This window comes from Nannobrachium achirus, assembly GCF_963921795.1.
Source record: "Nannobrachium achirus genome assembly, chromosome: 7".
In the NCBI taxonomy this organism is placed as follows: domain Eukaryota; kingdom Metazoa; phylum Chordata; class Actinopteri; order Myctophiformes; family Myctophidae; genus Nannobrachium; species Nannobrachium achirus.
In genome coordinates, this window is record NC_137816.1 from 8,541,970 (window position 1) to 8,569,861 (window position 27,892).

The 27,892-nt window shown below is 41.9% G+C and overlaps 1 protein-coding gene across 1 annotated transcript in view; it reads right to left on the bottom strand.

Moving 5' to 3' along the window:
* Nucleotides 1-24,141: 24,141 nt before the first annotated feature.
* Nucleotides 24,142-27,892, bottom strand: part of minar1 (membrane integral NOTCH2 associated receptor 1) — a gene marked incomplete at both ends in the record, with an annotated part of 42,113 nt that continues 38,362 nt past the window's right edge. Inside the window, one exon of the mRNA XM_080730004.1 lies at nucleotides 24,142-24,339. Within this exon, the coding sequence (XP_080586130.1) occupies nucleotides 24,142-24,339 (198 nt within the window). The remainder of the gene's footprint in view (nucleotides 24,340-27,892) is intronic.

A 27,892-nucleotide genomic window follows, 5' to 3' on the forward strand; every position in this document is an offset into this window, starting at 1 on the left:
TTTTTTTGCTCACGTGTGTGGTATGTGTCTCCCATTTGAGCTCCTCCTCGATGTGTACTGACCCTTTCCACTGCAGCTCCATCAATGAGGATGGAGCAGCCTCCTGAAGTCCACCAGGGACGTGCTGGGCCCCTGATTCAGCCCGGGAAAAAGAGTTGGAGAGGCCCTCATTGCGTGCTATAGAGAGAGATCTCTCTCTATAGTGCTGCTGCTACTCAAAGATTTTGAGATCATGGCAAGCCATTTCAGATCATGACAAGTGACAAGCCAGTGGGCCAGTTACTGTACATGAGTTATACAGTATTTCGTCGTTGTCGGGTGGAAACCTTGTATGTCCAAAACCGTTTGTTTTGTATTTATCATTTTAAAAAATGATTTAAACTAGTGAAAACAGCCCATCTACAAGCACAAGTTTTGTGCTTGTAGACATTTTATTTACATCTTTTTCCTAATGGCCGGCCTGGACCGGCCGGGAATGAACCGGCCGCTCGGGATTTGTCCCGCTTTTCCCAATGGCCAGCACGTCCCTGAAGTCCACGATCGGCTCCTTGGTCTTGTCGATGTTGAGGGCGAGGTTGTTCTGCCGGCACCAGTGAGTTGATCCCATCACTATAGGCAGCAGGGCTGTATTAACCATTGGGCCCGTGGGGTCGTTGCCAGGGGCCCTTGGCTCTCAGGGGCCCTTGGGGGAACTGGGCCGCATGGTCATTGACAACTTACTAAAATTAAATGTATATGTTAATTCAAAATCAAATGTGTGGGCCCCTCCTCTGTTGTCTACAGGTGCTTTCTTGGCCCACAGATGATCATCATGGCTTAAAATCCGAGCTGGGTAGTGCGTGTCGGGAGGGAGGGGGGTTATGGTGGGGGTGGGGGGGCCCCTAAAATATTATAGGCCAGGGGCCCTCGCGGGGGTTAATCCGTCCATGATAGGCAGACTTGCTTTCGATAGACCACACCGGTGCCCAGCGCTATATTTGGTATTTTCATTGTTCCCCAATTTAGACATGAACAGGTTCCCCATTGGGGAATCACTCGAGCAGCAATATTGACACAATCCTCCACTGGTGTCCCACTGACAATTGTGTTTGTTGAACACCTGCGAGTCCAGGCTTCTGCGACAGTGTGTGAGTGGTTCACCAACCTTTTGGTTTTAATATCCTTCTAATAGAGATTATTATTATAATGTATTTATGTGTCACTACTCATTACAAGCAGAAACACAACATAACAGCAATAAAAACAATAACAAACATAAACATAATGACATATATGACAATTGTGTGTGTGTGTGTGTGTGTGTGTGTGTGGGGGGGGGGGGGGGTAGCTTTGTTCTAGGTTTGTAGTCTGTTATAATGTGGAATATTACATAACCATGTATGCCTAAGTTTATACACGATATTTGTTAAACATGCGATATGCGGTACCTTTTCTCACTGCCCTGATGCTGTTCTCTTCTCTTATTCTCTTATAATCTAAACCCAAACATAATTTATATCTGGATTGTTGAAATGAATAAAAAACCTGAAAACAAGTTCAAACAATCTCTTTTGAGATGTGTACAGTAGAGTAGCCTATATTGCACATGTTGATATTGCGATGATGATACATTATCGATATATAGTGCATTATGTGTCTATACATTTTCCTTTTTTAGTTTTTTATTGCGCACATATTTATTGCGACCGTCAGGTCGCATTTACTATCAAAACCTCCACCGGCTGTCCGTCAGTCAGTCTGTCAGTCAGTCACATGTCACACACACTCCTTGCCTCAATTCTCACATGGCCCTCCACCATGAGGCCGATTCTTGCAAAACACATTTTTGGACACTGCTCCTACAATTTGTGCCCTAAAATCACGCAAATCGGTACACAGTATGTCTACACTCATCTCATCAACATGGATCTGTCCCATTTAGCGCCACCTTCAGGCCGATTTTTTAAAACACATTTTTGGACACTAGCTCCCGAGTCCTACAGATTTCCCCCTAAAATCACGCAAATCGCTACACAGTATGTCTACACTCATGTCATCAACATGGATCTGTCCCATATAGCGCCACCATCAGGCCGATTTTTTCAAACACATTTTTGGACACTGCTCCTACATATTTTGCCCTAAAATCACGCAAATCGGTACACAGTATGTCTACTCATCTCATCAACATGGATCTGTCCCATATAGCGCCACCGTCAGGCCGCTTTTTTCAAACACATGCATTTTTGGACACTGCTCCTACACATTTTGGCCTATCTCCCGATTAGGGAGTCTTACTGGTATATTGACTGTATGGCTTCAGGAAACAGCTCTTGTTGAGCTTTGAGCCCCGGGCATTGAGCCACGTACCTCAAATGCGTGCCAGTCCCAAATCGTCACAGCCAGTTTACGGGGAAAACAACAACAACAACTCAAAAATGTCAAAAACTCAAGTAAAATGTAGTTATTTTCTTACTGCCCACTACCGGTAGAAGTTACTGTAAGTGTTTGAGAAGAGGTGATTTGAAGGGGACAGACTTGGAACCAGGGGCGTCACAAGGGGTAGGAAAGTGGGACTGAGTTACCAGGGCCCAAGGTGGATGGGCCCTAGTAACTTTAGCTATTAAAAAATAGCAGATATATGGGGCGCCGGTGGCCTACTGGTCTAGGCGCATGCCATATAGGCATTGATGCCTGGCGGTGTCGCCGGTTCGATTCCCGATCCGGACGACCTTTGCCGCGTGTCTCTCCCCATCTCTCCCCCCATTTCCTGTCAGTCTACTGTACTATCCAATAAAGGCAAAAAAAGCCCAAAAACAAATCTTAAAAAAAAAAAAATAGCAGATATACAAGCTCGCAGCGCGGCACTCGGTGCTTGTAGATCTACTGTTTTTGAAAAGTCGTGAAAATGTGTGCAAGTCTTTGAATATATGTATTTTTCAAGCGAACATTTGTAACTCAAATTTTGCTTCCGGGGGGGGGGGGGGGGGGTCCCTGGAACAAAATATTTTGAGATGGGCGTCCGTGGCCAAATTCATATCATTTTGGGGGTCCTTCACATGAAAAAGGTTTGAGCAGCATCACTGACATGGAAACATAGGTTTCTTGCACACATTTTCACAATTTTTCAAAAATAGCAGATCTACAAGCTCGCAGCTTGTATATCTGCTATTTTTCAATAGTTAACATTCATGGGGGGCCCACAGTGAATCCTTATACCCAGGGCCCAGAATTTGGTGTGACGCCCCTGCTTGGAACTGACAAAAAGCCAAAAGGCGCCCCAGCAGCATGCATAAAAGTCAGAAAAAGGTGCTGCAGTAAAAAACTGATTGCTAGGCCAGCAGCACACTCACTTTGTTGTTTGACCATGAAAGCGAGGGAGACTGAAAAAGGAATTGGAAAACATAACCTCGGGGGGTGGGGGGGAGGGATCAAGAAATATAGGCTAAAAATAGTTAAATCTGAGCCTAGCCACTTGCAATCTGGGTATACTGTATTTTCATACTTTGCCATGACTGTCAAATGAACAGTGGCTGTTGAAACGACTAAAGGCCTCTCCATACCTCGACCGAAACCGCCGTTTTCGGTCAAAAGGTCCTTTTCTACCATAAAATGATATCCCTCGGGACTTCTGAAAAGCATTTGACCGAACGAGAGTTCAGAAAACACAACTCACCAAATATTTCGGTCGAAGTATGGAGAGGCCTTAATTATGCACATAATCAACAGCAACAGCAATCCACCACTACCCGCAATCTTGACAGTTCTACTACTGGTTTGAGGTAAATATTCTCATTACTATACAGACATGTTTATTATTGTCTGTAGAAGTGAAGGCTCTTTTTATATAGTCTAGATCAGTGGTTCCCAAACCTTTTAGCTCAAGAAAGACCCAAAAGAGTAATTAAACCTTTGCCTGGGCTGGGACCAAAACTGGTGAAAATAGCTTGTAGATCGGCTATTTCCGCTACTTCTAAAACATTCTCCTGTTTTCTAATTTAAGGAATTTGTTAGATTTTTCTTTGATTTCTTTCTTTGATTGCTGAAAAAAATAGGGCCTATTAAAAATTGTTTTTTTTAATTCATGATTTTCTTTGCTTTTTTGGGAATGTTTTTGAAAATGTTTTGAAATAATAAAAAACAAAATGTAGGAAACAAAAAAATAAAGTATCCATAAAATAATGTGTCAGCGAACCAGTGTTTGGGAACCAGTGGTCTAGATCAGTGTCTCTAACCTTTTCAGGGCCCACTTCTCAAATCTCAAAAGCATTCGCGGCCCAACCATATCTGAGTCTGACCACTCAACAGGACAGCCATTCAGCTGCCGCGTTGAGTGGCCGAGCATGTTTATTAGGCCTAGGATTATTGAATGCTTTAACCAGTGAAAAATAGCAGATATACAAGCTCACAGCGCGGCACCAAGTGCCGCGCTGCGAGCTTGTAGATCTGCTATTTTTGAAAAAGTCGTGAAAATGTGTGCAAATCTTTGAATATATGTATTTTCGAACGTTTGTAACTAAAATTTTGCTTCTGGGTGGTCCCTGGAACTAAATATTTTGAGATGGGGGTCCGTGGCCAAATACATATCATTTTGGGGGTCCTTCACATGAAAAGGTTTGAGAACCACTGACGTAGTAGTCTCTCAGACTAACTGAGCTCCAGTTAAGTGAAAAGGACCTTTTCTTTGACGATGGCTAGCCAGATTGCTGACATAATAGAAACATTGTTTTTTCAAAAAATCTTAGAAGGATTCAAGAGACACAGAATCGGATCAAAATTCTAATTTTCACGATTTTTTTCAAAAATAGCAGATCTACAAGCTCGCAGCGCGGCACTCGGTGCCGCGCTGTGAGCTTGTATATCTGCTATTTTTCAATAGTTAAAGCATAAAATAATGAATGGGTAATGAATGGGTTAACAATCAGTAATCAATGGCGCTCCGGCTTGGATCAGTGGAACCAACTTGTTGTCTCTACAGAAATACAATGACATTTTTCTTTACATAAATGACTTTATATGAATGTTATGTTATTATTTGGGCTGTTGCTTGGGAATGGTTCTAAACATGGTTTCAGCAGGCAGTCCTCTGGCTGCAGGCTGCTCACAAGAGGAAAGCAATAAAGCTGTCTTGTGCAGACAGAGCAGAGAGGCTGCCTTCAGCCACGTCTATCAGCCCCACTACATCTCCTTCTGGCTGTGTTGTGTTGTATCTATGTGTGTGTGTGTGTGTGTGTGTGTGTGTGTGCGTGCGTGCGTGCGTGCGTGCGTGCGTGCGTGCGTGCGTGCGTGCGTGCGTGCGTGCGTGCGTGCGTGCGTGCGTTCGTGTGTGTGCGTGTGTATGAGAGAGAGAGAGAGAGAGAGAGAGAGAGAGCATGCATTCGTGCCTGCACAAATTCACTTATCGTCGTTGTCGGGTGGAAACCTTGTATGTCCAAAACCGTTCGTTTTTATCATTAGAAAACATGAACTAAACTAGTGAAAACAGCAGATCTACAAGCACACAACGCCTCGCGGCGCGAGGCGTTGTGTGCTTGTAGATCTGCTGTTTTCACTAGTTTTGTGCGACGGCCTTGCCTGATGAACCAGGGCTTTACTTCGCGTAAAAACATACACATTTGAAACTTGGAGATACGAGGTTTCTACCCGACAGTGATGTCATGTTATGTTCCTTCCAAAACATAAAAAATAGCTTAATAAAAGTTTGAGCTTGTAGCTCGGGTACTTTTTCACAACATAACACATATGGGAATATAGAGATACAAGTTTAAAAGGTTACACGCTGTCTATGTACTATGTGTGTGTGCATGTGTTAGATGTACTCAACTGCCCCAGTAACGGTATCATCTTTATTTCCATTGTGGCATCATTTGTGCAGGCAGTAGTAATGTTACGAAGCTCAGGATGAGATGATGAACTGTGAGGTGGAAAAGAGGTCACATGTAAAGACACGTTATGCCTTTATTTCCTCCCATTAGTATACTGATTATGTTCTTCATGCAGTCCACTTATACAAGCAGGTTATGAAAAAAGAAAAACACAGAGCCAATGAGCCACCTGTACTGTGTAGCATATCGTCGTTGTCAGGCGGAAACCTTGTATCTCCAAGTTTCAAATGTGTATGTTCGCAAAGTAAAGCTCTGCTTCATCGTACAAGGCTGTCGCACAAAAGTAGTGAAAACAGCAGATCTACAAGCACACAACGCCTCGCAACGCTTGTGCATGTAGATCGGCTGTAGATCGGCTGTTTTCACTTGTTTAAATCATTTTTAAAATGAATAATGCAAAACGAACGGTTTTGGACATATATGGTTTTCACCCGACAACGACGATATTATGTTATGAAAAACACACATTTCATAACGCAGTATATATTACTGCTGCGTTATGAAATGTGTGTTTTTCATTACTCACCCTGATCATCCATGCCAATGATGGAGATTTAATCAATGAAGATGTACTGTATCCCAAAGGCATTACATGTACACCAATGTATATATTGTTGTTGGCTGGACACATATAGGCATAGGTTCAAAACCATAGATTTTCAGGAAATGAACAAAATAAATAAAAAGTGAAGCGGTGAATTTTTATTCAATGTGTTCTAGAGCTATGAAATCTGTGTTCTAGATCTATACATTCTATGTTCAATCTAGATCTATACTTTCTATGTGCTTTAGTTCTATATTTTTATGAGAATGAATGATTTTGTCTGGAGGGCCAAATAGTCATGTGAAGCTTGACCAATCCTCAATTCTGCATGCACGGGACATGCACAGGACAGACAAAGCCACTCCTTGAGAATCTATGGGAATCCTCGAAAAACATGTACGGGACAGACAAAGCCACTCCTTGGAAGCGGCTTTCACCGCTTCAAAAATATACTGTATGTGGTTTATGTATTGTTTTTTTCACAAGCTCTTGGCGTCCCTATTTTAGGCCTTGAAAGCTTATTTCCATTGTAGTCCTGTGTTTGAACCCTACTGGGGTCTTTCTGCAGTGCAGCAGATTGCACGTTCACGTGGTTTCCTCACAACCCAAAAGACATGCACGCTAGAGACACACTCCTGCTGTGTCAAGCAAGGCACTGGGCTTAAGAGTTCCATTAAGACCTACAGTAGGGATGGGACGATACACAATATTATCGTTTATCGTGATAAAAAACATTCATGATAATCGTATCATGGAGATTTAATTTATCGTGATATCGTCCTCCGTCATGCACTGGGATCAATTCACCTTTTATTTGCTGAGCTGCATATCCGGTACCACTTGTCTTAAACCCTCTATAATTGGTAAAAGGTTCTTATAATATCCGTACTTGATACAGTCTTTTTTTCTCACTCTCTATCAAATGTCTTTGCCACAAAATAGCCGATCTACAACGCGACGCGTTGTGAGCTTGTAGATCTGCTATTTCTGACAAACGTTCCACCCCAGGATAATGGATTTTGATTGTCACTATAATATCGTAAATCGCGATTTATTTTGTCACAATAGTCGTGATATGAAATCTTCATATCGTCCCATCCCTATTAAGACCTGGAACGCATTATTACTTTAGCCATTATAAAAAATAGCAGATCTACAAGCTCCCGAGCTTGTAGATCTGCAATTTTTGAAAATGACATTGGCTGAGGACCCCCATCTCAAAATATGTTGTTCAAGGGACCCTGGAACAACATATTTGAGTTACAAATGTTCGCTTTTAAAAAGATATATTCAAAGATTTGCCAAACAATCATGATTTTTCAAAAAGAAAAAAAAAAAGATCTACAAGCTCGCAGCGTGCTGTAATCTTGTATAGCTGCTATTTTGTAATAGTTAAAGCATAAAATAACGGTTAAAGTGGTTCCAGGCCTTGATGGGTTAATTGAAAGTTGTAGCTGGTGGTCCCTGGTGGTCCCTGCTTAGTGGCTGCTCACTGCTCCTGGCAGTTAGGATGGGTCAAATGCAGAGGTCAATAAAAGTGTAACTCGACTTGCCGAAAAGGTTTTCCAAGCACTACTCCCCACCCCATCGCATCCTTTTATGCTCTGGATGTATCTACCAAAAAACTAAAACAATGTCACCCATCCCTGGCACCTGCAATGCTAGAAACAAGGTGTCAGGAAGTTAAAGTTAAGACATTTTAATGCCACCTACAGTAGAATGAAATTTAAGACCAAACTTGCAACTAAAATAAACATGCAGTAGGCCTAGTACTGCACTGGGCTTCAGACTCAGAGGCATTACCAGGCACAGGTTTAAAGATACACCATGAAATTTCACTTTTCCTATTTTAAAACCTTTTTTTGGGGTCCCACTATAGCACCTTCTATCCTCACAAAGTCCCATTTCTGACTGTTGTGTCTTTCTCTGGTTTTGGGAAGGCGGAGGTTAAAAGCATCCCACGGGTTCTCAAAACAGGCTGTCCAGATTTGCTGCCGTCGCTGACGTCAGCAACGGCCGTTTTTGAAGAAAGAAAACTTACTGCAGCTGGAAATGCTCTGAGAGCCATTCAAAAATATTCAGGAGTGGTAATTTAGCCTCAAACCTTTTGAAAAACGTTTTTGGGACATAAACAATATGACATAAATACTTTTTAAATGCATGGTGTATCACCTTTAAGTTAATAAGGTTTAAAATTGTTAATTTTGCAGTTACTCGTGAAGGCTTTTCAACTTGATTATCATATGGAGAACATAGATTGTTAGCTTGTTTGGCTGAATCTGGCTGAAGCAGAAAGGGAAAAAATAATGACTGACAATAGCTCCTACTACTGACCTTGCACTCGCGAGCGCTGCTGTTGACGTCATGGAGAACAGACAGGCGAGGCTCAGCATCTTGTAAATCTTCAGATCACAATCTCTTTGCTCCATGGGCTCGTCCACAGCACCAGCATTGTTGCTTATCTATGATCTAACTCTGCTTCCAAATCTGGGGTAGTTGTTTAAAGTAGGGGTTTTCAAAGAGGGTGGCAGGGCACCCTGGGGTGCCGTGACGGCAGTCCAGGGGTGCCGCGAGATAATTTTATAATATTTGGAATTTATTTGGAATATATAGTATCATTTTAAACTTGAAGTACAAAGTTATTTTCAGTCAGTTCTAACCAAAATGGCTATTATCTCAACGCTTTCCTCGCAACATAATCACTAAAATATCGTCACTGCCGCGGGCAGAAACCTCGTATCTCCAAGTTTCAAATGTGCATGTCTTTTGGTAAAGCAAAGCCCTGCTTCATCATACAAGACTGTCGCACACAACTGAATAGATGATAGATGATAAATACAAAACCAATGGTTTTGGACATACAAGGTTTCCACCTGACAACGACCATATCCTATAAATATAAGGTGCTGGGAGTGAAAAAAGATTCATGAGGTGCCCTGAGACAAAACAGTTTGGGAACCACTGGTTTAAAGTATCCATACCTGTCCATGTGTGTGTGTTGTCACAATATGCACAGCGTGCGCTCCAGCCCACTCATCTGGTCCGAGCCTGAGGCTGAGTTGCAGTAGGTGAGTCTGCCATCCCAACCAGGCGGCCCCTATTGGGGCTGTGCTCTCGTCTGTGAGTATGAGATTGCAACCTATAGCTCTCAGGCAGGGTCCTGACCTTAAAAATTGGACCATTCCGCAAGGTCCAGCAGGTCGGGCACATTGATGCATCTAGGATAAATAAACATCCAGAACGCTGATTCCGGGATGAGTTGGCAGTTTTCCCAGTAGTTGAGTGACATGCGATTCGTGCCAGGGACATGCTTGGCCCCTGATTCAGTCCGGGAAAAAGAGCTGCAGAGGCCCTCATTGCGTGCTATAGAGAGAGAGATCTCTCTCTATAGCGCTGCTGCTACTCAAAGATTTGCCATTTCAGATCATGACAAGTGACAAGCCAGTGGGCCAATTACATGAGTTATATTTCGTCGTTGTCGGGTGGAAACCTTGTATGTCCAAAACCGTTTGTTTTGTATTTATCATTTTAAAAATGATTTAAACTAGTGAAAACAGCCGATCTACAAGCACACAACGCCTCGCACCGCGAGGCGTTGTGTGCTTGTAGAACTGCTGTTTTCACTACTTTTGTGTGACGGCCTTGTATGATGAAGCAGGGCTTTACATTGCCAGTTTAAAAACAAGTTTAAAAACTTGGAGATACAAGTGACGACAGTGACGATTTACTTTGTTGGCCGCCCAGCCCCCAAAATGCAACCAATGGGTGTGGAGAGGGGCAGGACAATGGGCGGGACTTGACAAAGGGTGAATTTTAATAAAACCCTGGGAATAAATTCCTTACCAAACAATTTCTTCACCAATGTGTTCGTAAAGGTGTCTAGTAACATATCTAACAAAGATTGAAATTCAACATCCCTAGCAAAATATTTGACAGCTAGGGTAATTCTGGGTCTCATTCACAGAAATATGCTTTAAGTAGCATGTTAGGGGTCTAACTAGGTGTTTTTAATTATTCTGAATCCATTGCAAGCATTTGTTTTGCACGAAAAACATTCATTGGGCCAAAATCAGACACAAAAAAAAAAACGATGGTTTAGTGATGAGTCATCACCTTTTCACAAGGTGTATGGCGTCCATTGTTGGCCCAAGGAATGTTTTTCGTGCAAAACAAATGTTTGCTAATTTTCCCTGACTATGTGCGGAATTTGCATGTTCTACTAGGGTAAGTACCCTCACAAAAAACATCCTGGTCTCTATATTGCCTCCCCCTGGTCAGCCGGGCGCCTGATGGAGGGGAAAGGAACTGGTGGGAATGTCGTGAACCTTCCACGTACTTCGTCCCACGGGGGAAACCAGAAGGACTGCATGCATCTTTTTAAATCCGCCCCTTGGAAATGCAGGTTCCATACAGAGATTCCAGACCAGGGGTGGGCAACCTTAGGCACTGGTGCCAACATTGGCACAGGGGAGGGTTATCACTGGCACACTGGCAGAAGTGTGAGAGAGAGGATTTTTATTTTAAAATCAAATATTGTTTTAAATGTGGTCAATTAAATGAAGTCACCTAATTTGCAACAAATTACATATCCTGCACATATATTCTACATTCATTAAAACTCTGAACTCTGACTGGGGAGGGAGTCGGGGAGATAGGTGGGTTATTGCTGAGTCTAATGATCGTTATAACAATGTCCTCACAATCAAAACATGTCAGAATGTTTGATGGAGTGTCATTAAAATTCATGTTGACATGGCACACTGACTATTTAGAAAATAAAAAACACTTCATTTCAAAAAGGTTGCTGACCCCTGTTCCAGACTAATATCTATGCAGTGATATTAGTCAAGTCTGGCCATGCCAGTTTACCTAAAGATATGTTTCTTAAAGAAAAGCGATTAGAAAACATCTTTACTGGGGAGCCCGCTGGCCTACTTGTCCAGGCGCATACCACAAAGGCATTGCCACATACTGTAGGTCCGCTCTGAAGAGACATTTATTTATTCAGGCTTTTGGACAATAATGTGTTTTGTTTCTGTTTTGTTAAGCTCCTTGGGTTTTTGAAAGGCACTTACTTAGGATGTATCCTTGAAGCTAATCTTTGCAGTGAAAAGATGACTTCTAAAGTAATAAATAAAATCAACCAACGAACTCGTTTCCTACAGAGGATCGCCCCAATGGTCAATTTCAACACACTGAAGACCATAGCTGGTGCAATAATCCAGCCCCTCTTTGACTACTGTTTGTTTAGACTCTTTTTTTGTTCTCTAATTTTTCTTTTCTTTACATATCTACTACATAGTACTGTGTTCTATTCGTCTGTCATTCAATGTTATATGAGATACTTAAATGGTTTCCTGTGGAAATAAGCTTAGTCTTTTCATGGATCTCCTTTTAGTAGACCTTGTACTAGTGAACTGTACCGTCATGAAACTGTACCTTTTCCTATGCAAACTTCTAATAAAGTCTTCAATCAATCAAAAGGCGCAAAATAATAATAATAATAAAAAAAAAAGAAAACATCTTTACTCTTGTGCAGCAATTAGCCCTATTCACGGCCCGCCCACTCAGCAAATTTCTCAGCAACATCCTGGTGCTGACGTCAGTTTAGAATTGGAAACTATAACAGAAATAGCTGGACTTAAAGCCAACAAATCATTATTTCAAATGGTAAAGTAAATTATAATGCTTTGTGCCTTTAACTATCTTGTGTTCTTGATCATGCTAGCCGTATATTATACTTTACTATTCGGAAATTGCATTAAATTTGTGATTTCTGTGTTAACTCTATAGGCTTTTTGCAGGGTTTTACCCTTCAAAACGTGACTTCAGCACCGGGGGGGATACTGAGTGGGCGGGCCGTGAATAGGGCTAATTTCAGTAGTCTCGCCAGTGGCGTAGACAGAATCGAACCGGCGACTGGGCCTGAGCCCAACTGGGTGGGCCTGGGTGCGCGCCGCGCGATAGCGCGCCGCGCGAAAAAAAATCCATGTTTTTCGGGTCGGATCGGGTCTTCTGGTGCGATTTGGGTCGGGTTTGCATGATTAAATAATCAATTCATGCGTGGAGTCCACTAGTGATGCGCGGGTCATTCCAGCCGTGCAAAAACAGAATGGCATATTAGAGAAGAAGCCGGTAACATGACGGCATGAGATGCTTATTTTAATTGACAACACTCCTGTTAGTATAAAAGACTATACACACGGAGCACAACGCTAATGTATCACAGAGAGATATTGCAGACTGACCCAGTAGCCTAGTCACTGGTGCAAGACAAAATAAACAACTATGAAGAGAAAAGACCGAAATGTTTAATTGCACCGTCAACTTTTTATCAGAGCTCTGACGCTTCTCCCTCTCCCACAACAAAAACAGCCAAGCCAGCAGAACGTAATTAACCAGTCTCACTCACCTATTGCTGCTTTCAAACGCTGTGTATTGTTTTAAGTCCCAGGAGCATGGTTTTCATATCATGAATATGAACTTTAGATTAGTCAAAAAGCTTGTGGCAGTAATCCACGTGAATCCTGTATACATTGTGCAGGCTGCAACAACTCTTGACAAGTAGCCCAACACGCTTAAGCATTTCCTGTAACGGTGGATTTCAAAATAAGACCCTGCCGTAATATGATGATATATAAGCAATTGGTTTTATTTTTAAGTCGACTACTTACAGGAAGTAAATGGACTAAATTAGAATTACATGACACACTAGTCTAGACATGCTTGGCTGCGAGCAGGGAAGGACGCTTGTTGCACATTATATTATACTGTATATCACTAGCGTCCACATGATGATGTTATGTTATTTTAGTTGTTGTAAGGATGCGACTATCATCAAAATGACTTAATGTGCTATAAAAAAATATAATATGTAATAAAATAAAAAAAATAAAAAATATATATATATATATATTTTTTTTTTTGGGTGGGCACAAAAACGAAATGGGTGGGCCTAGGCCTAGTCAGGCCCACCCATGGCTACGCCACTGAGTCTCGCGTGGCCAGACTGTTGACTCCTGCGATTTGCAAATGCTCCCGTCGTACAGGGGCGACGGAGGTCTTAGGATGAGTATCCGGATAAAGTGGAAGTGAAGACTCCTCCTCACTTCCCAGTAAGACACCTAAGGGCGAAAAGCGACCTCGGTGAGGTTGCGCCATGTCTTGGCCATCTGGCCAAACGCATTTGGTTCCCCTGGCATCACAGGGATCTCCATATTTGGGCATAAAAGGGATTTGGTTCCCCTGGATCTCCATATAAGGCAATAAAAGGGATTTGGTTCCCATCATGACATCACAGTGATGACAGAGCGTGATGTCAGAGTGTGAGAGTCAATCAACAAAAACGACAAGCGTAACGTGTCCGGCCGTCTGGACAGACATGGACAAGATGTGATGGTTCTGGTAGTAAACTGTGACCTACGGTCGCAATCAAAATCATCTAATCATATTTAGCTTGCTGCTTAGCAGAAATGACATTTTAAAATATATTTTCATGAACGGAAATGCCAGCTTCCATTACTCGCCGTTCAGGAGCTGTATTTCCAGACTCTATAATAGCATTCAGAGATTGTGGAATAGTTGTCTGGCTACACGAGACTAGAACTTCAGTATCTCACAGCTGCGATATGCAGTTTTTGACTGTTCATTTCTGTACACCTCAGACTAGGTGCTGAATGAGATGGAAAAAGAGCGGCTGTGGGCACATTTCTGTTGTCCTTGTAAGCCAGCAGCAGCCAAGGTTAGTTGTCCTGTTTCAGGTGGATGGGTTTTTTGCTGTGAGGCTGCTGCATTTAAACATCAAGGACTTATATTTATAATGCTGCATTTATTTTGCAGTGCCTTTACCTTCCATTAGAAAGATCATGATCTGCCAGAGATACAGACATTTTAGAGTCAACGGTCCACAAAATGTCTATTTGACACTGGCACACATAGACAAAGCTGTTCTTGTAATTCCACTTGAAATTCAAGATTATTTTTTACATAATTGTATTTAATTAATGTTATAATATAATTAAAGTCATTGTTTTGCCAATTATTTGCAATACTATCCTCATGGTGGCCCAACACTCCGGTGGGCCCCAGTCCACAGGTTGAGAATTGCTTCTGTAGACGAGACGACTGCTGGCCTCATTACTGAAGTTAATTGCTGGACAAGTTAACATTAACAAGCTTAATGGACTATGGCAAGACAAAAGAACTGTAACATTGATCGCAATGACATCAACTTGCAGTGCATTTATCACACAGTCTCCTACGTTGCTTTCTTATCCTGAAAAAGAAAAACATCAACAGACCTTTAAATGATCTCTTCAATGTCGCTGGCTAGATTAATTATCATTCCAGTTTGTATTTGGTTTACAGGGTGCTGAAATGTCTTCGGAATGTGAAAATGGTGGTTAACCACATTATGCTTTGTTGACCGGCTTCCCCCAGGGGTCCGCCCTCTCCTTTTTTCCCCTCAACTGTACATCAAATCTATTTGCCATAAATAGCAGATCTATGCTCACAACACATCGCATTGCAACACGTTGTGAGCTTGTAGGCCTGTTATTTTGGCCGAACGTACACCTTTCGTGAAATGCCCAGAACAGGGAAGCTATAGCCGTTCTATTTTCCACACAGTTTTCTGTAATTGCATTTAGGTGTTGACTTGAGAGTGTACATTTGTGTGTTCTCATCCCCTGGCCTCCCCTGCTGTTCCCAGCTGGCACTGAGCTTCAGACAACCGCAAGGATTTGTAGCGATTCTGACTTGACAGGAACAACTGCTGTCAGAAAAATGACAAAATAGCAAATGGCTAGGAAAGCATTTTTTTCGGAGGAGATAAATGGTTTTGTGATTGCCTTTTCGGTGGGAAAAGCAGTTCTGTCAATCTCGTTGAAATGCATAATTGAAGGGCAAAGGATCTCAGAACAATTTTGTCCTAGTTGTGGCTTGGCAAAGACTGACCTGGAGCATACATGCAACATGTATGACTTCAGCAAAGACAAAATGGTTGAAATGCAATCCAACTCTTTTAGCAGTCACTTCTTAGTCGGGGGATATCTTAAAAAGTCTTGGAATAAATTCCTTACCAAAAAATATCTTCACCAATGTGTTTGTAAAGGTGTCTAGTGACACATCTCACAAAGACTGAAATTCAGTTTCCCTAGGAGAATCCTTGACAGTTGCTGAAAGTTGAGAGTCCCATTAAATCCCAGAAAAACATTCCTTGGGCTAAAAACGCCCCCACAAAAATATGGTTTAGTGATGATTCATCACTTTTCACAGTTTTGGGGGAGCCGCCTTTACCCCAAGGAATGTTTTTCGTGCAAAACAAATGGTTGCAATGGATTCAGAATCATGAAAAACCCTTAGTTTGACCCCTCACATGCTACTTAAAGCATGTTTATTTTGGTGTGTTTTTTCCTAGTTAATTTAATGGGACCCCAACTTTCAGCAGCTGTCATGGATTCTCCTAGGGAAACTGAATTTCAGTATTTGTGAGATGTGTTACTAAACGCCTTTACAAACACATTGGTGAAGAAATGTTTTGGTAAGGAATTTATTCCAGGATATGGCACTATTTCTGAAGATATCCCCCGACTATCTGCATTTATACTTGGTGTGGTTTCTGTGTCCCACTTTAAGGTGTCAATATAATATATGTAGGCTACTAGGAACATTTGGCAGCCAGTGTGTGAGGTATATTTCAGGCAGCAAACCTAAAGTAGACATGACTTGCCCGGAAAGCAATGCATTTAGCCTATTTTCCAGTCTATTTTAAGGCAATCACACCACCTTTTAGACTAAAGAATCAACCTTGCACAGACAGTACAGCAGAAGATTTCATGACTTCCTTAATGAGTAACTTATAAGATCCCAATAATCCCATTCATGAAAACCGCGACAGAGACATTAATTAAATAATTAGCTGATAGTGTCTGTGGCTGTCAGGTGGAAACTTTGTATGTCCAAATTAAACCATAATACCCACACCCACTGACAAGACTAAACTGCTTTCAACCTGCTGTCCCTATTTTGGGGCATTATAGGTGAAAAATATGCAAAAATCTTAAATGCGGGCGCTCGGGTGGCGCAGTAAAAAGTCCCTGTCCCTGAGGTTGTGGGTTCGAAATTAGGCTCTATGCATATACGCCATTTTGTTCTACTTCCGGGTGTCTTTCGACTTCCTTCACAGGTGTTACTGATGATACTAATGAAGGCTCTGTTTGATTTATTGTACAGTGGTTCTTTAATTTCAAGGACCCCCATAACTCTAGACAAATGGAATCAACAAATGGAATCAAATGGACCCTTGCGGGTCCATTTGCTTCCATTTGTACACTCTCAGAGTTACACACCTGTATGGGGACATTTGGAACCCACTTAAGGACACTTTGAGACCCACTGGTGTAGCAGAGTGTTTCCAGTGAGCCAACATGCACAATATCAGCACCCTGACTCTGTTTGACCAGAATGGAACAGACCCTTAATTAGTATCATCAGAAACACCCGTGAAGGAAGTCGAAAGACACCCGGAAGTAGAACAAAATGGCGTATGTGCATATACCCTATTGGCCCATGTTCGGGAGAGGGAAGCCGGGCGGGGAGGGTGATACTGGTCATTGCACATACTCCTACGGGCTGGGCGGCACCTGTCAGCAAGGAGTGCTGGGCGGGGGGGGAGTAAGGACGAAGGCCCTATGTCATACATGGGCAACTGGCGGCCCGGGGGCCACATGCGGCCCCCACCTACACTTAATGCGGAATCCGGAATACTGATATATTATTGATTTCAGCTGTTACAATTCCAAACATGACCTGCTTTAATTCCGTCAGTCTATATTGGTAGCTTAGTGACTAGTATAGTAGTATTAAAATGTATTTTCTTTATGTCCAATGTATTTGTATTTAGGTTCATAAAGTTAACATGAGTATATAACTAAATGCGTTTGAAATTACATCAAAATGTTACATTTCAGGATTCCAATTAAGAAATAACAAAAAAGAATTCAAGATTCCAATTCAAAAGAAGCAAAAATAGCAGATCTACAAGCTCAAAACGCATCGCAGCGCGATGCGTTTTGAGCTTGTAGATCTGCTATCTTTGCTTCTATTGTATGCAATACTAGAATGATAAATGTGGCCCTCTTAGGTAAACATTTTCACTTCCGTGACCACGTGAGCAAAGGTCCGTTTCTCAATGGATTTGTCATCTAGGAGGGTTATTAAACAAATTTGGCCGGGGTGTATTTTTTAAAATGGCTGGGAAAATGTTTGACAGCTAGGGTAATTTTCCGTCTCATTCACTTACTATACGCTCTATAGTATAAAGGAAAAAAATACTCCCAAAAAATCTGCTTTAAGTGGGATGTGAGGGGTCAAACTAGGGTTTTTTAATTATTCTGAATCCATTGCAAGCATTTGTTTTGCATGGAAAACATTCCTTGGGCTAAAAAACGGCCAACAAAACTATGGTTTAGTGATGAGTCATCAATTTTCACAGTCTTGTCTGTTTTTAGCCCAAGGAATGTTTTTCATGCAAAACAAATGCTTGCAATGGATTCAGAACAATTAAAAACCCCTAGTTTGACCCCTCACATCCCACTTAAGGCAGTTTTTTTGGGAGTAATTTTTTCCTGTATAGTAAGTGAATGAGAATGAAAATTACCCTAGCTGTCAAACATTTTCCCGGCCATTTAAAAGAAAGACACCCCGGCCAAATTTGTTTAATAACCCTCCTAGATGACAAATCCATTGAGAAACGGACCTTTGCTTCCACGGTCACGGAACTGCCATTTTTGACTCTACTATCTGGAGGGAAGGTGGAAATATAGTGGCCCTCACCATCATCAAAGTTGCCCACCCCTGTCCTACGTCCTCATGGTGGAGGCCGGAGGCAGGTGAGTCAGTAGGATACAACCAGGGGCATCACAAGGGGTAGGAAAGTGGGACTGAGTTACTAGGGCCCAAGGTGGTGGAGGGGCCTTAATTATTTTACACTTTAGCTATTGAAAAATAGCAGATATACAAGCTCACAGCGCGGCACCGAGTGCCGCGCAGCGAGCTTGTAGATCTGCTATTTTTGAAAAGTCGTGAAAATGTGTGCAAATGTTTGAATATATGTATTTTTTAAGCGAACATTTGTAACTCAAATTTTGCTTCTGGGGGGGTCCCTGGACCTCAATATTTTGAGATGGTGTTCCGTGGCCAAATACATATCATTTTGGGGGGTCCTTCACATGAAAAGGTTTGAGCTCCACTGACATAGAAACATAGGTTTTTCGAAAAACCTCAGAAGGATTTGAAATATTCAAAGATTTTCATGATTTTTCAAAAATAGCAGATCTACAAGCTCGCAGCTGTGAGCTTGTATATCTGCTATTTTTCAATAGTTAACACCTTCTAAGCCACGGGGAGCCCCTTAATGTTAAAACCGTACTATATCGCACATCCCCCCAGGGACTCTCAGCCACGTCGTACATTCCCGGACTTTGTCTTTAAAACCTGAATAAAAGCTTTTGATCCGAAAATCGGCGATCGTCTAACCTTCCCTAGTCACCACTCGTGCACTGATAGCTCATGCAGACCGTGCATGAAGCAGAGGTGACGTCAGCGCCTCTCCTTCTCCAAGGCTACTCCCAGCCATCCGTTTGCTGTCTGCACACTCGAGCTCCTACAGCAGCCATGCTTGGGGCTATGCTAGCGAAACTTTTCAGTTCTGTTCTTCAGTCACCCATGGACTATTTGCGGGGACATTTACGTGAAAGGATCGCGCACGCGAAACGCACGGGGACATCGACGATCGGCCAAAACCCCCATTCTATCCCAACGGAAATCGAGAAAATCATGGTGAGTTACTGGCCTGGGGAAAAAAAAAAAGAAAAAACAGCGGCGCTGTTCAAGATGGAGGGGCTGCGGGGTCATGTTTATAAACATAATATTATGTCTCAGATCACAATACAATAATAGAAATTTCACGGCTAATCTACCAACCACCATTCTATTTCGGACTGCAAGGTGTTAACATTCATGGGGGGCCCGCAGTGAATCCTTGTACCCAGGGCCCAGAATTTGGTGTGACGCCCCTGGATACAACAACAGTGACAACACAGAAATGTGTGTGGGGAGGAATGAATTGGCATAACGACTAAATTGGGGAGAAAAAGGGGGTAAATGTATTATTATAAAACAGGGGTCTTCAACGTTTTCAGTCCAAGAAGGACCCCTTAGTTGAGAGAGAGATGAAGCAGCGACCCCCACAACCTTTTCATAGATTCCCATATAGTTTCATTGTTTGACAGCACAGTCAATCGGTTTCAATTTTGGATTTGTGTCAATTTGCGTTTTCAGATATTTAACCACTTGAACAGTCAATACTTAATAAACCTGACCTTTCACTCTGTACTTAGTCTGCTCTTTTCCCCCTCTACACCAAAGCTCTTTGCTAAAAATAGCCGACCTACAAGCTCACAACGCCTCGCAGCGCGAGGCGTTGTGAGCTTGTAGATCTGCTATTTTTGGCTAAAGTTCTCAGAATATGGACACTATAGGGTTCAAGTGGTTAATGTAAATCACTCAAAGATTTGGAGGACCCCCTAGGGGTCCCAGACCCCCTGTTGAAGACCCATGTTATAACATAAAAAAAAAGGAAGTGAATGTGAAAACAGGTGTGACCAGGATGTGATGAATGATTGATGTGCTGTGAGCTTAAGTGGTTAAAGGATAACCAATAGCATACATCCTTGAAAAAACATGAAATATGGAGAAGGTTTTTGCCCGACAAATTCAGCAATATAAAATACGTGAGATGAAAAATGCAACGCAATGCAAATGTTATGATTCTCCCATTCAAGGAACATCTGTGCTGGCAGAGAGGAACCCAGCAACCCATACCCATTAACATTCAAAACAATAAGCTTTTATTATAGTAATATTCCAGTTAACACCTGCTCAGTCACACGACGTGTCTTGAGCCTGAAATTATATTTACAGACTACTACAGTGTGCTGTGCAGCTCACAGTTCCCGTGTTGAAGGCATGTCCACTGGATGGGATAGAAACCATGACCTTTGACAACCTCTGTGAAGTTGGCACCCCATATGATGAAAAAATATATAAAAATGGTGTCATTCTTTTGTGCTGAATTGTGCCGTAGATTTTATAATTTGTGCTGGTATCACTTTTTAGTTATTCTACATAACACCACTGTTCTGCTCCTATGTTCTACCATTATCTCCATCACCCTCTGCTGGCCACACCCCTGTAATGCTGCTAAATCTGCTAATTCATAACCATATAAATATTTATATATATAAATATATATAAAAGCACAATTGATGATTTCAACGGCACAAATTAGAGCACATCCAGCACTAAAGAATGAGACCATTTTTTATATATGCTTTCATCATATGGGGTGCCAACTTCACGCAGGTCCTTTGACAGTGATACTAACACCAACTCACTGGCTACAACAGGTTATTTCGGCCACCAAGGACAGGAGATGGAACATGGTTTTGATTTACAGTATAATTCATACTTTACAGTATAATTCATACTTTACAGTATAATTCATACTTTGCCGTACAACCATGGCGTATGCCGTTATTTTCTGTGAGCGACACTGATGTACAGGGTTCCCACACATTTTTACCAATTAATTTCCAAAACATTTCCAAAACTTTTCCAGAATATTTAACCCAATTTCCAGGACTATATAACAATAATTCAGCTCAATAACAGGTCGCTTACTCCTATGCACAATGCCCAAAGACAGGCAGTGTATGCCAGTGGTTCTCAACCTTTTCAGGCCGTGACCCCCGAAATAATAATGTTTTAACTGGGGACCCGGCACCCTGACGAGCACTAAGAGTTGAGGAATTTTGTACAACACGGTTCTATTGTGAAAATAGCTGATCTACATGCTCACAACGCCTCGCAACGCGAGGCGTTGTGAGCATGTAGATCGGCTATTTTCACAATTTCTGCCTCTAATATTTGACAATTTGGCCCATGTTTAATTTGTCATTTCAGAGGTATTAACAAAATCAATAACCAAAGACAATGCATAGCTATTTCTTCCAGGACCTTCCAGGACCCTTGATAAATTCCAAAACCTTTCCAGTACTGGAAAAAATAATTTTCCAATTTCAAAATATTTCCAGGAATTTCATGACCGTGGGAACCCTGGATGTATGACATAGTATAAATTAGGCTTAAACCTAACCTGTTGGTTTGACAGAGTTGGGTACACATACTGTATGTATGCTGAGCAATGGCATAGAGTCAATCATTGTCATCGTTCAATGGAGAGGTGAACCCGACACGGGGAGCAGGTGTTGACGTCTGAAAGTTCTGTTGTGAGCTCATCCATGTCATTCCACATCGTTCCCACTGACTTCCTCCGCACACCCATTCTTCTAAGCATCACTCGTGCTTCTCGCATGAGCAGCAATGGTCTGATTGGGGTAAAGGTGAGAGCACTGTGTATTTCCATCCACTCTGCATTCACAGAGAAACCATCCAGGTCTCTTGCTGTAGCATTCAGAAGACAAGGACAGAGCTAAAAGGAAGCAGGCCTTCAGGCCTGGACTGTGTCCCAGTCAGAACCCTGGCATGGCTTAACTCACCATGGCTCTTTCTTTCTACTGCGGCTGGACATTTGTACTTTTATGAACAGGCTCTTGGCAGGATTGGCAGCATCACCTGCCTCTTGGCATCCTGTCTCTTGGAAGAGACATTCAAACCGGGGCTCATTGGAGTGACATTGGACAATAAATCTGGCCTACTGTAATTACGGAATGTATAAATAGTTAAATACTAGATCATTTTGTGTATACGAATCTGAGAGATCACGGTCAAATCCTAAATGTTTGTTTATTCAAGTGTATGGCGCAAATACAAATACAGTACACCAAATGGACCTGTATTTGGTTACATTTGTACACTCTCTGAATCAGGGACGTGCTGGCCATTGGGAAAAGCGGGACAACTCCCGAACGGCCGGTTCATTTCCGGCCGGTCCAGGCCGGCCATTAGGAAAGAAATTAAAATAAAATGTCGGCCTTCGTGCCATTTTGGGGGCTGGGCGGCTAACAAAGTAAATCGTCACTGAAACCTCGTATCTCCAAGTTTCAAATGTATAATTGTTTTCGCAAAGCAAAGCCCTGCTTCATCATACAAGGCTGTTGCACAAAAGTAGTGAAAACAGCAGATCTAGAAGCACACAACGCCTCGCGGTGCGAGGCGTTGTGTGCTGACAAGTAACAGCAGCGCAATAGAGGGAGATGTCTCTCTATAGCGCGCAATGAGGGCCTCTCCAACTCTTTTTCCCGGGCTGAATCAGGGGCCCAGCACGTCCCTGCTCTGAATGATATTTCACTGAGGACTTTGTTGTGTACCCTTTCGGATCGTGGAGCGTGCTTGGAAGGGAGATAAGGAAGCTATACGGCTGCCCATGGGAAAGCATTCTTTCTATATTGGCAGGCGGTTTGCATTCTGTGCATCTCTAAGGCCTCTGAACGTAGCAACGGCTGGACGGGTGGAAGCTTCAGACTGACCCAATCAATAGTGCTGAGTCCACGCAACAATCACTGCCTCCCCAGTGAACTCTCGGTATAATGGGAAACTTCAAGTATTTGCCAATCAAACACACAAGGCAAAAGATCACAGCCTCTATTCCAGGGGAAAGCAGCAGGTATGTGCTGTCGGCTGGTTCAGGAAAAATGGGAGGACAGTAACATTCAAGTCAGTGCTACACAAAAAAAATCATATGTCGTCATTGTCGGGTGAAAACCTTGTACGTCCAAAACCGTTCGTTTTGCATTTATCATTTGAAAATGATTCAAGCTAGTGAAAACAGCCGATCTACAAGCACACAACGCCTCGCACCGCGAGGCGTTGTGTGCTTGTAGATCTGCTGTTTTCACTGCTTTTGTGCGACGGCCTTGTATGATGAAGCAGGGCATTACTTTGCGAAAGAACGTACAAATTTGAAACTTGGAGATACGAGGTTTCCACCAGACAACAACGATATGTTTTCCTTTCTTGGGGAGTAGTAGGCTAACATCAGTACATTCAGGTTGGCTGTGTATTTTTTGTTCTACTGGTATTGAACCATTTCAACTAAAGTTCAATATATATCTATTTAGAAAAATGCACAAATCCCTTTACTTAAAACATTTGATAATGATAAAGATAAATCCCAGTTTTGACTGACATTCGACCAGATAATTCATAAAAAATAACTTTCATCAAAATACATTGTACAGTAATTATACTAAAAAATATAATAAACTGTCTACAAAAAACAAATCCAGTTGTCAACCATTTACTTTTACGTTATCATCTGCTGCAGTTAACAGTTAAGAAAATCAAATGATTGAACGTCTCGGTACATTTTATAACAATACAATAGACTAGAATTTTAAAACAATAGATATACATTATGTACCTTCTGAATCCATTTCTATTGTACACTCGCCACCCTAACCATGAAAACATCCAACAAAACCACCAGAAGTATATTATAGACCCCACCGAAAAAAAAAGAAGATGAAAATAAATTACTTCTGAATGGCACATTCAACTCCTCAATACCTAAAAGTTGTCAGAAACTCTCCGCCTTGGGGAAAGATGGAGCCACACCGACAACAATTGCACATGTATCCAAGCCAGATAATTGAGTAAAGCTGTGAGATCACTTATCCGTGTGGAATCTTGCTCCTCCACCCTAGTATGCACTCATGACTTCATGGTGCATATCGGCACGACAATGACCAGTATCACAGTGCAGGTCGCAGCCGCAATCAGCGCTCCGATCTTACACACTTTTGCCCTGCGGAACTCCGCCTCTTTCCTCTTAAGCAGCGAATCATAGCCTGGCGTGTAGATGTCTTCCATCCAATACTCCAGGTTGTTGGGGTTCAGAGACTCTGAGGTCTGAGGAGAGAAAATGGTTGAAAATAATTTACGATGATGAAAGAATGATGGTTTGTTTTGCGATAAGATACAAATGTCCTATATATTGTCTGTGACGTAAAAAAATAATAATTTCCATTTGCTTCTAGAGCAGTGGTTCTCAAAGTGGGGTCCAGGGACCCTCAGGTTTCCTTGAGGGGGTTCTTCTAAAAGGACCGTTACACAAGTCATCTGTCACCCTTGAGAGAAATGTACAAACTTACAAACATAGTAGTTAATTAAAACAACAGAGTGGCTATTCACAGCTTGCTATAATAGTTATTTCAGAACCTTACTCTCGGGCCTATGACATTTTTAATTAAGCCATGTGCTTTCTAACCTTGCTCCATATAGAAGGAGAAGACCAGTGGAAAAAGCTCTGCAATTTAAAAAGAAAATAAATCAGGATTCATTGATTACAGCGAGGAGCTGGCTGAAATATTGCAACAGCAAGATTGATTCTGTTTTCAGCGTGTTCTATAACCGCTTTGGTAGGTACAAGTCTGCACGGGAGTAATAGTGTATTGATATTTTAACTGATTCACACATTTCAAAGACACCGAAAAGGTGGAGAGAAACAGTCAGAGAGACCGATTCAAACGAAGAAAAAGCCCCAAATAAATAAATAAAAACACGAACATGAAGTAGCTTTTTCAGCTTGAAACCCTACAGCCCGGCCAGCTTGTATTGGGTTTGAGCCTTTTTGTTACTTGGTGGTTACAAATGGTACTCTATGCCAGAACTAATATCTGATGTGTTTTCCCCCTCAATATTTCCCCCCTTTATCTCCCAATTTAGTAGACAGAAATTAGAATATGGAAGCAGATCAGACAGCATTATTGGTGGCATGCACTCTCAATCAAGTCTCCAGTACATGCATGCAAATCATATTTGATCCCTATTTACAGGAAGTAGCTTTTTTAGATGGGCATTAAAACACTTTCAGGTTTATTTATAGATGGTCAGCTTGCTTCTGTCCAACAATAGGTTACAAAATGTCACATTTAGCTAATGTCACATTTCGCTGAAACAAATATGTTTGCAAATACGTGGACTTTGTCCATAAAAGTAAAACTCCAAATTCTGAAATCAACTCAATACTGGCAGCCTACTTGTTCCGTCATTCAAGGGCATGATATCTGATAGCTATGGGAACTGTTTACACCAGTGGTTCCCAAACCTTTTCACTCAAGACCACAGGTGTAACTAGAAGCAGTGCTCTTCCGAGCACAGGTCTCCACCAGGTCAGGTATTAATTATTGTGGCCTCCTGGTGGCGCTACATGTGAAAAGGGTGCCATGTCTTCTTTGGCCTTTAACGGTGACGATCACATGACTGTTGAGATACTGCCAATTTCATTACAATTGCACGCTGTGTTCATGATTTGAGGCATTTTGTTCGAAACGGATCAATCCTGCAAAGTTTGGAGGCCAATCTTAGCCAATCAGGATGGAATATTTAATATGGGACAGATCAGTCTTGATCATATGACTGTAGAGATACTGTGTACTACTGATTTTTGTTAATTTTGGGTAAATTCTGAAGGATCCAAAAATGTGTCTTACATAAGTCGACTTCCTCGTGGCGCTATAAAAGGCTGATGTGAAAAATGCAAGGAAAGGGTTTTTCCTTGGCCTCTAGGGAGTGTGCTTACAAAGTTTGAAACTGATCGGTGGAGTTATAGGTAAAACCACAAAGCCTGTTATAGCGCCACCAAGAGGCTGAATTCAAAAAATTGAAGTGGCATTTCTTCCTCGGCCTAGTGGGAACATGTGTGCGCGATTTCATGATAATTGCACTTTGCATTTGGGATTTGAGGCATTTTGTTCAAAACGGCTAATTCCTACAAACTTTGGAAGCCAATCTTAGCCAATCAGGATGGAATATGCAAAATCGGACAGATCCGTGTCGATCAAATGACTGTCAAGATACTGCCTACCGATTTGTAGGATTTTTGGACAAAATCTCTAAGAGTAGTGTACAGAAATGTGTTTTGAAAACATCTGCCTCGTAGTGGCGCTAGAACAGGCACATTTGAAAAATGTGGGGCTGAGGTTCTGAATTGGCATCCAGGGAGTGTGTGTGCTAATTTTGCCAGCGACCGGGCCAACGGCGACTGAGATTAGGTGGTAACAAACTGCGAGGACGCACGCACGCACGCATGCACGTACGCACGCACGCATGGACGGACAGAGGGGAAAACATACTCTCCCCCATGCCTTCGGCTGGTGGAGACAAATATGGTATGTGCAGCCAGTGCACTGCACCGGGGCCTCGGCACGCAAGGGGCCCATTAGTCATAAATCTCGCGCTGTGGCCTGGCGGGGGCACGTTACGCTACTGCTCAAGACCCAAAAGAGACATTTTACGTGAAAACAGCAGACCTACAAGTCAACAACGCGTCACTTCGCGCCACGTGACGTTATGAGCTTGTGGATCTGCTATTTTCACTACTTCTAGAACATTGTTTCATTCAAATGTATGGAATTTCTTATATTTTATTTACATTTATTCATGAAATTACTTACAAAACGTGAAAAGTTTGAAAATTAAATAATGATTAAGAACAAAAGTAGTACTGCTGTTGATCGTGTGTCAGGGTGTAGACACAAATGGCTACTCACCCTTCCAGTGGTGTAAAGTAACTTACTTAAGTACAGTACTTCTGTACAATTTTGAGGTATTTGTACTTTACTTGAGTATTTCCAATGTCCGATACTTGTACTTCTACTTCATTACATCTCAGATCCAAAGATTGTACTTTTATTACACTACATTTATTTGAACACATTAGTTACAAGTTACTTTGAATATTTTGATTATTATTACAGAACATACATTAACCACTTCAGCCCTATATACATTTCGGGCCATTTGAAAATAGACATTCTACAGTACAAGCTCACAATGTGTTAATCGACTACTGAGAGAAGGGACCAGTCCGATGATTCAGAGCCTGTCTGCAAATACAAGTCGCTACAACCTGAGGAATGGGAGGACACTCAACACAACCTGTGAGTCACACACAAAGGCACCAGATGTCGTTCCTCCCAAGAGTATACAAGCTTTACCAGAACTAATAGAAATGTTTTTTATTGTTGTATTTTCATATTTGATGATTTGTTTTAATTTTTTTAATAGAGCGGTCCTCTTGTTTTATTGATCTGAACTGTAAGAAACATCAAAATTCATACTGTTATGCTATGATGTTTTCTAATAAAACTTGAACTTGAGTTGGGATGCATTGTGAGCTTGTAGATCAGCTATTTTCAAAAGATTTTTATACATTTTGAAAACTTGAAATGGGACATTCTGCGTACTGAGTACTTTTGGTACTTTAAGTACATTTTGATACCAACACTTTGTACTCAAGTAAATGTAGAAGACTTTTACTTGTAAGGCTGAAGCCACACCAAAGTACCTATGAGGGTGGATTCTCCATTCCGCCAATGCATTTCGATGAGAATGGAGCGTTTTCATGCCAGTAGTTTTTCTGCTAAAAACAGTTCCATTCTCATTGAAATGCATTGGCGGA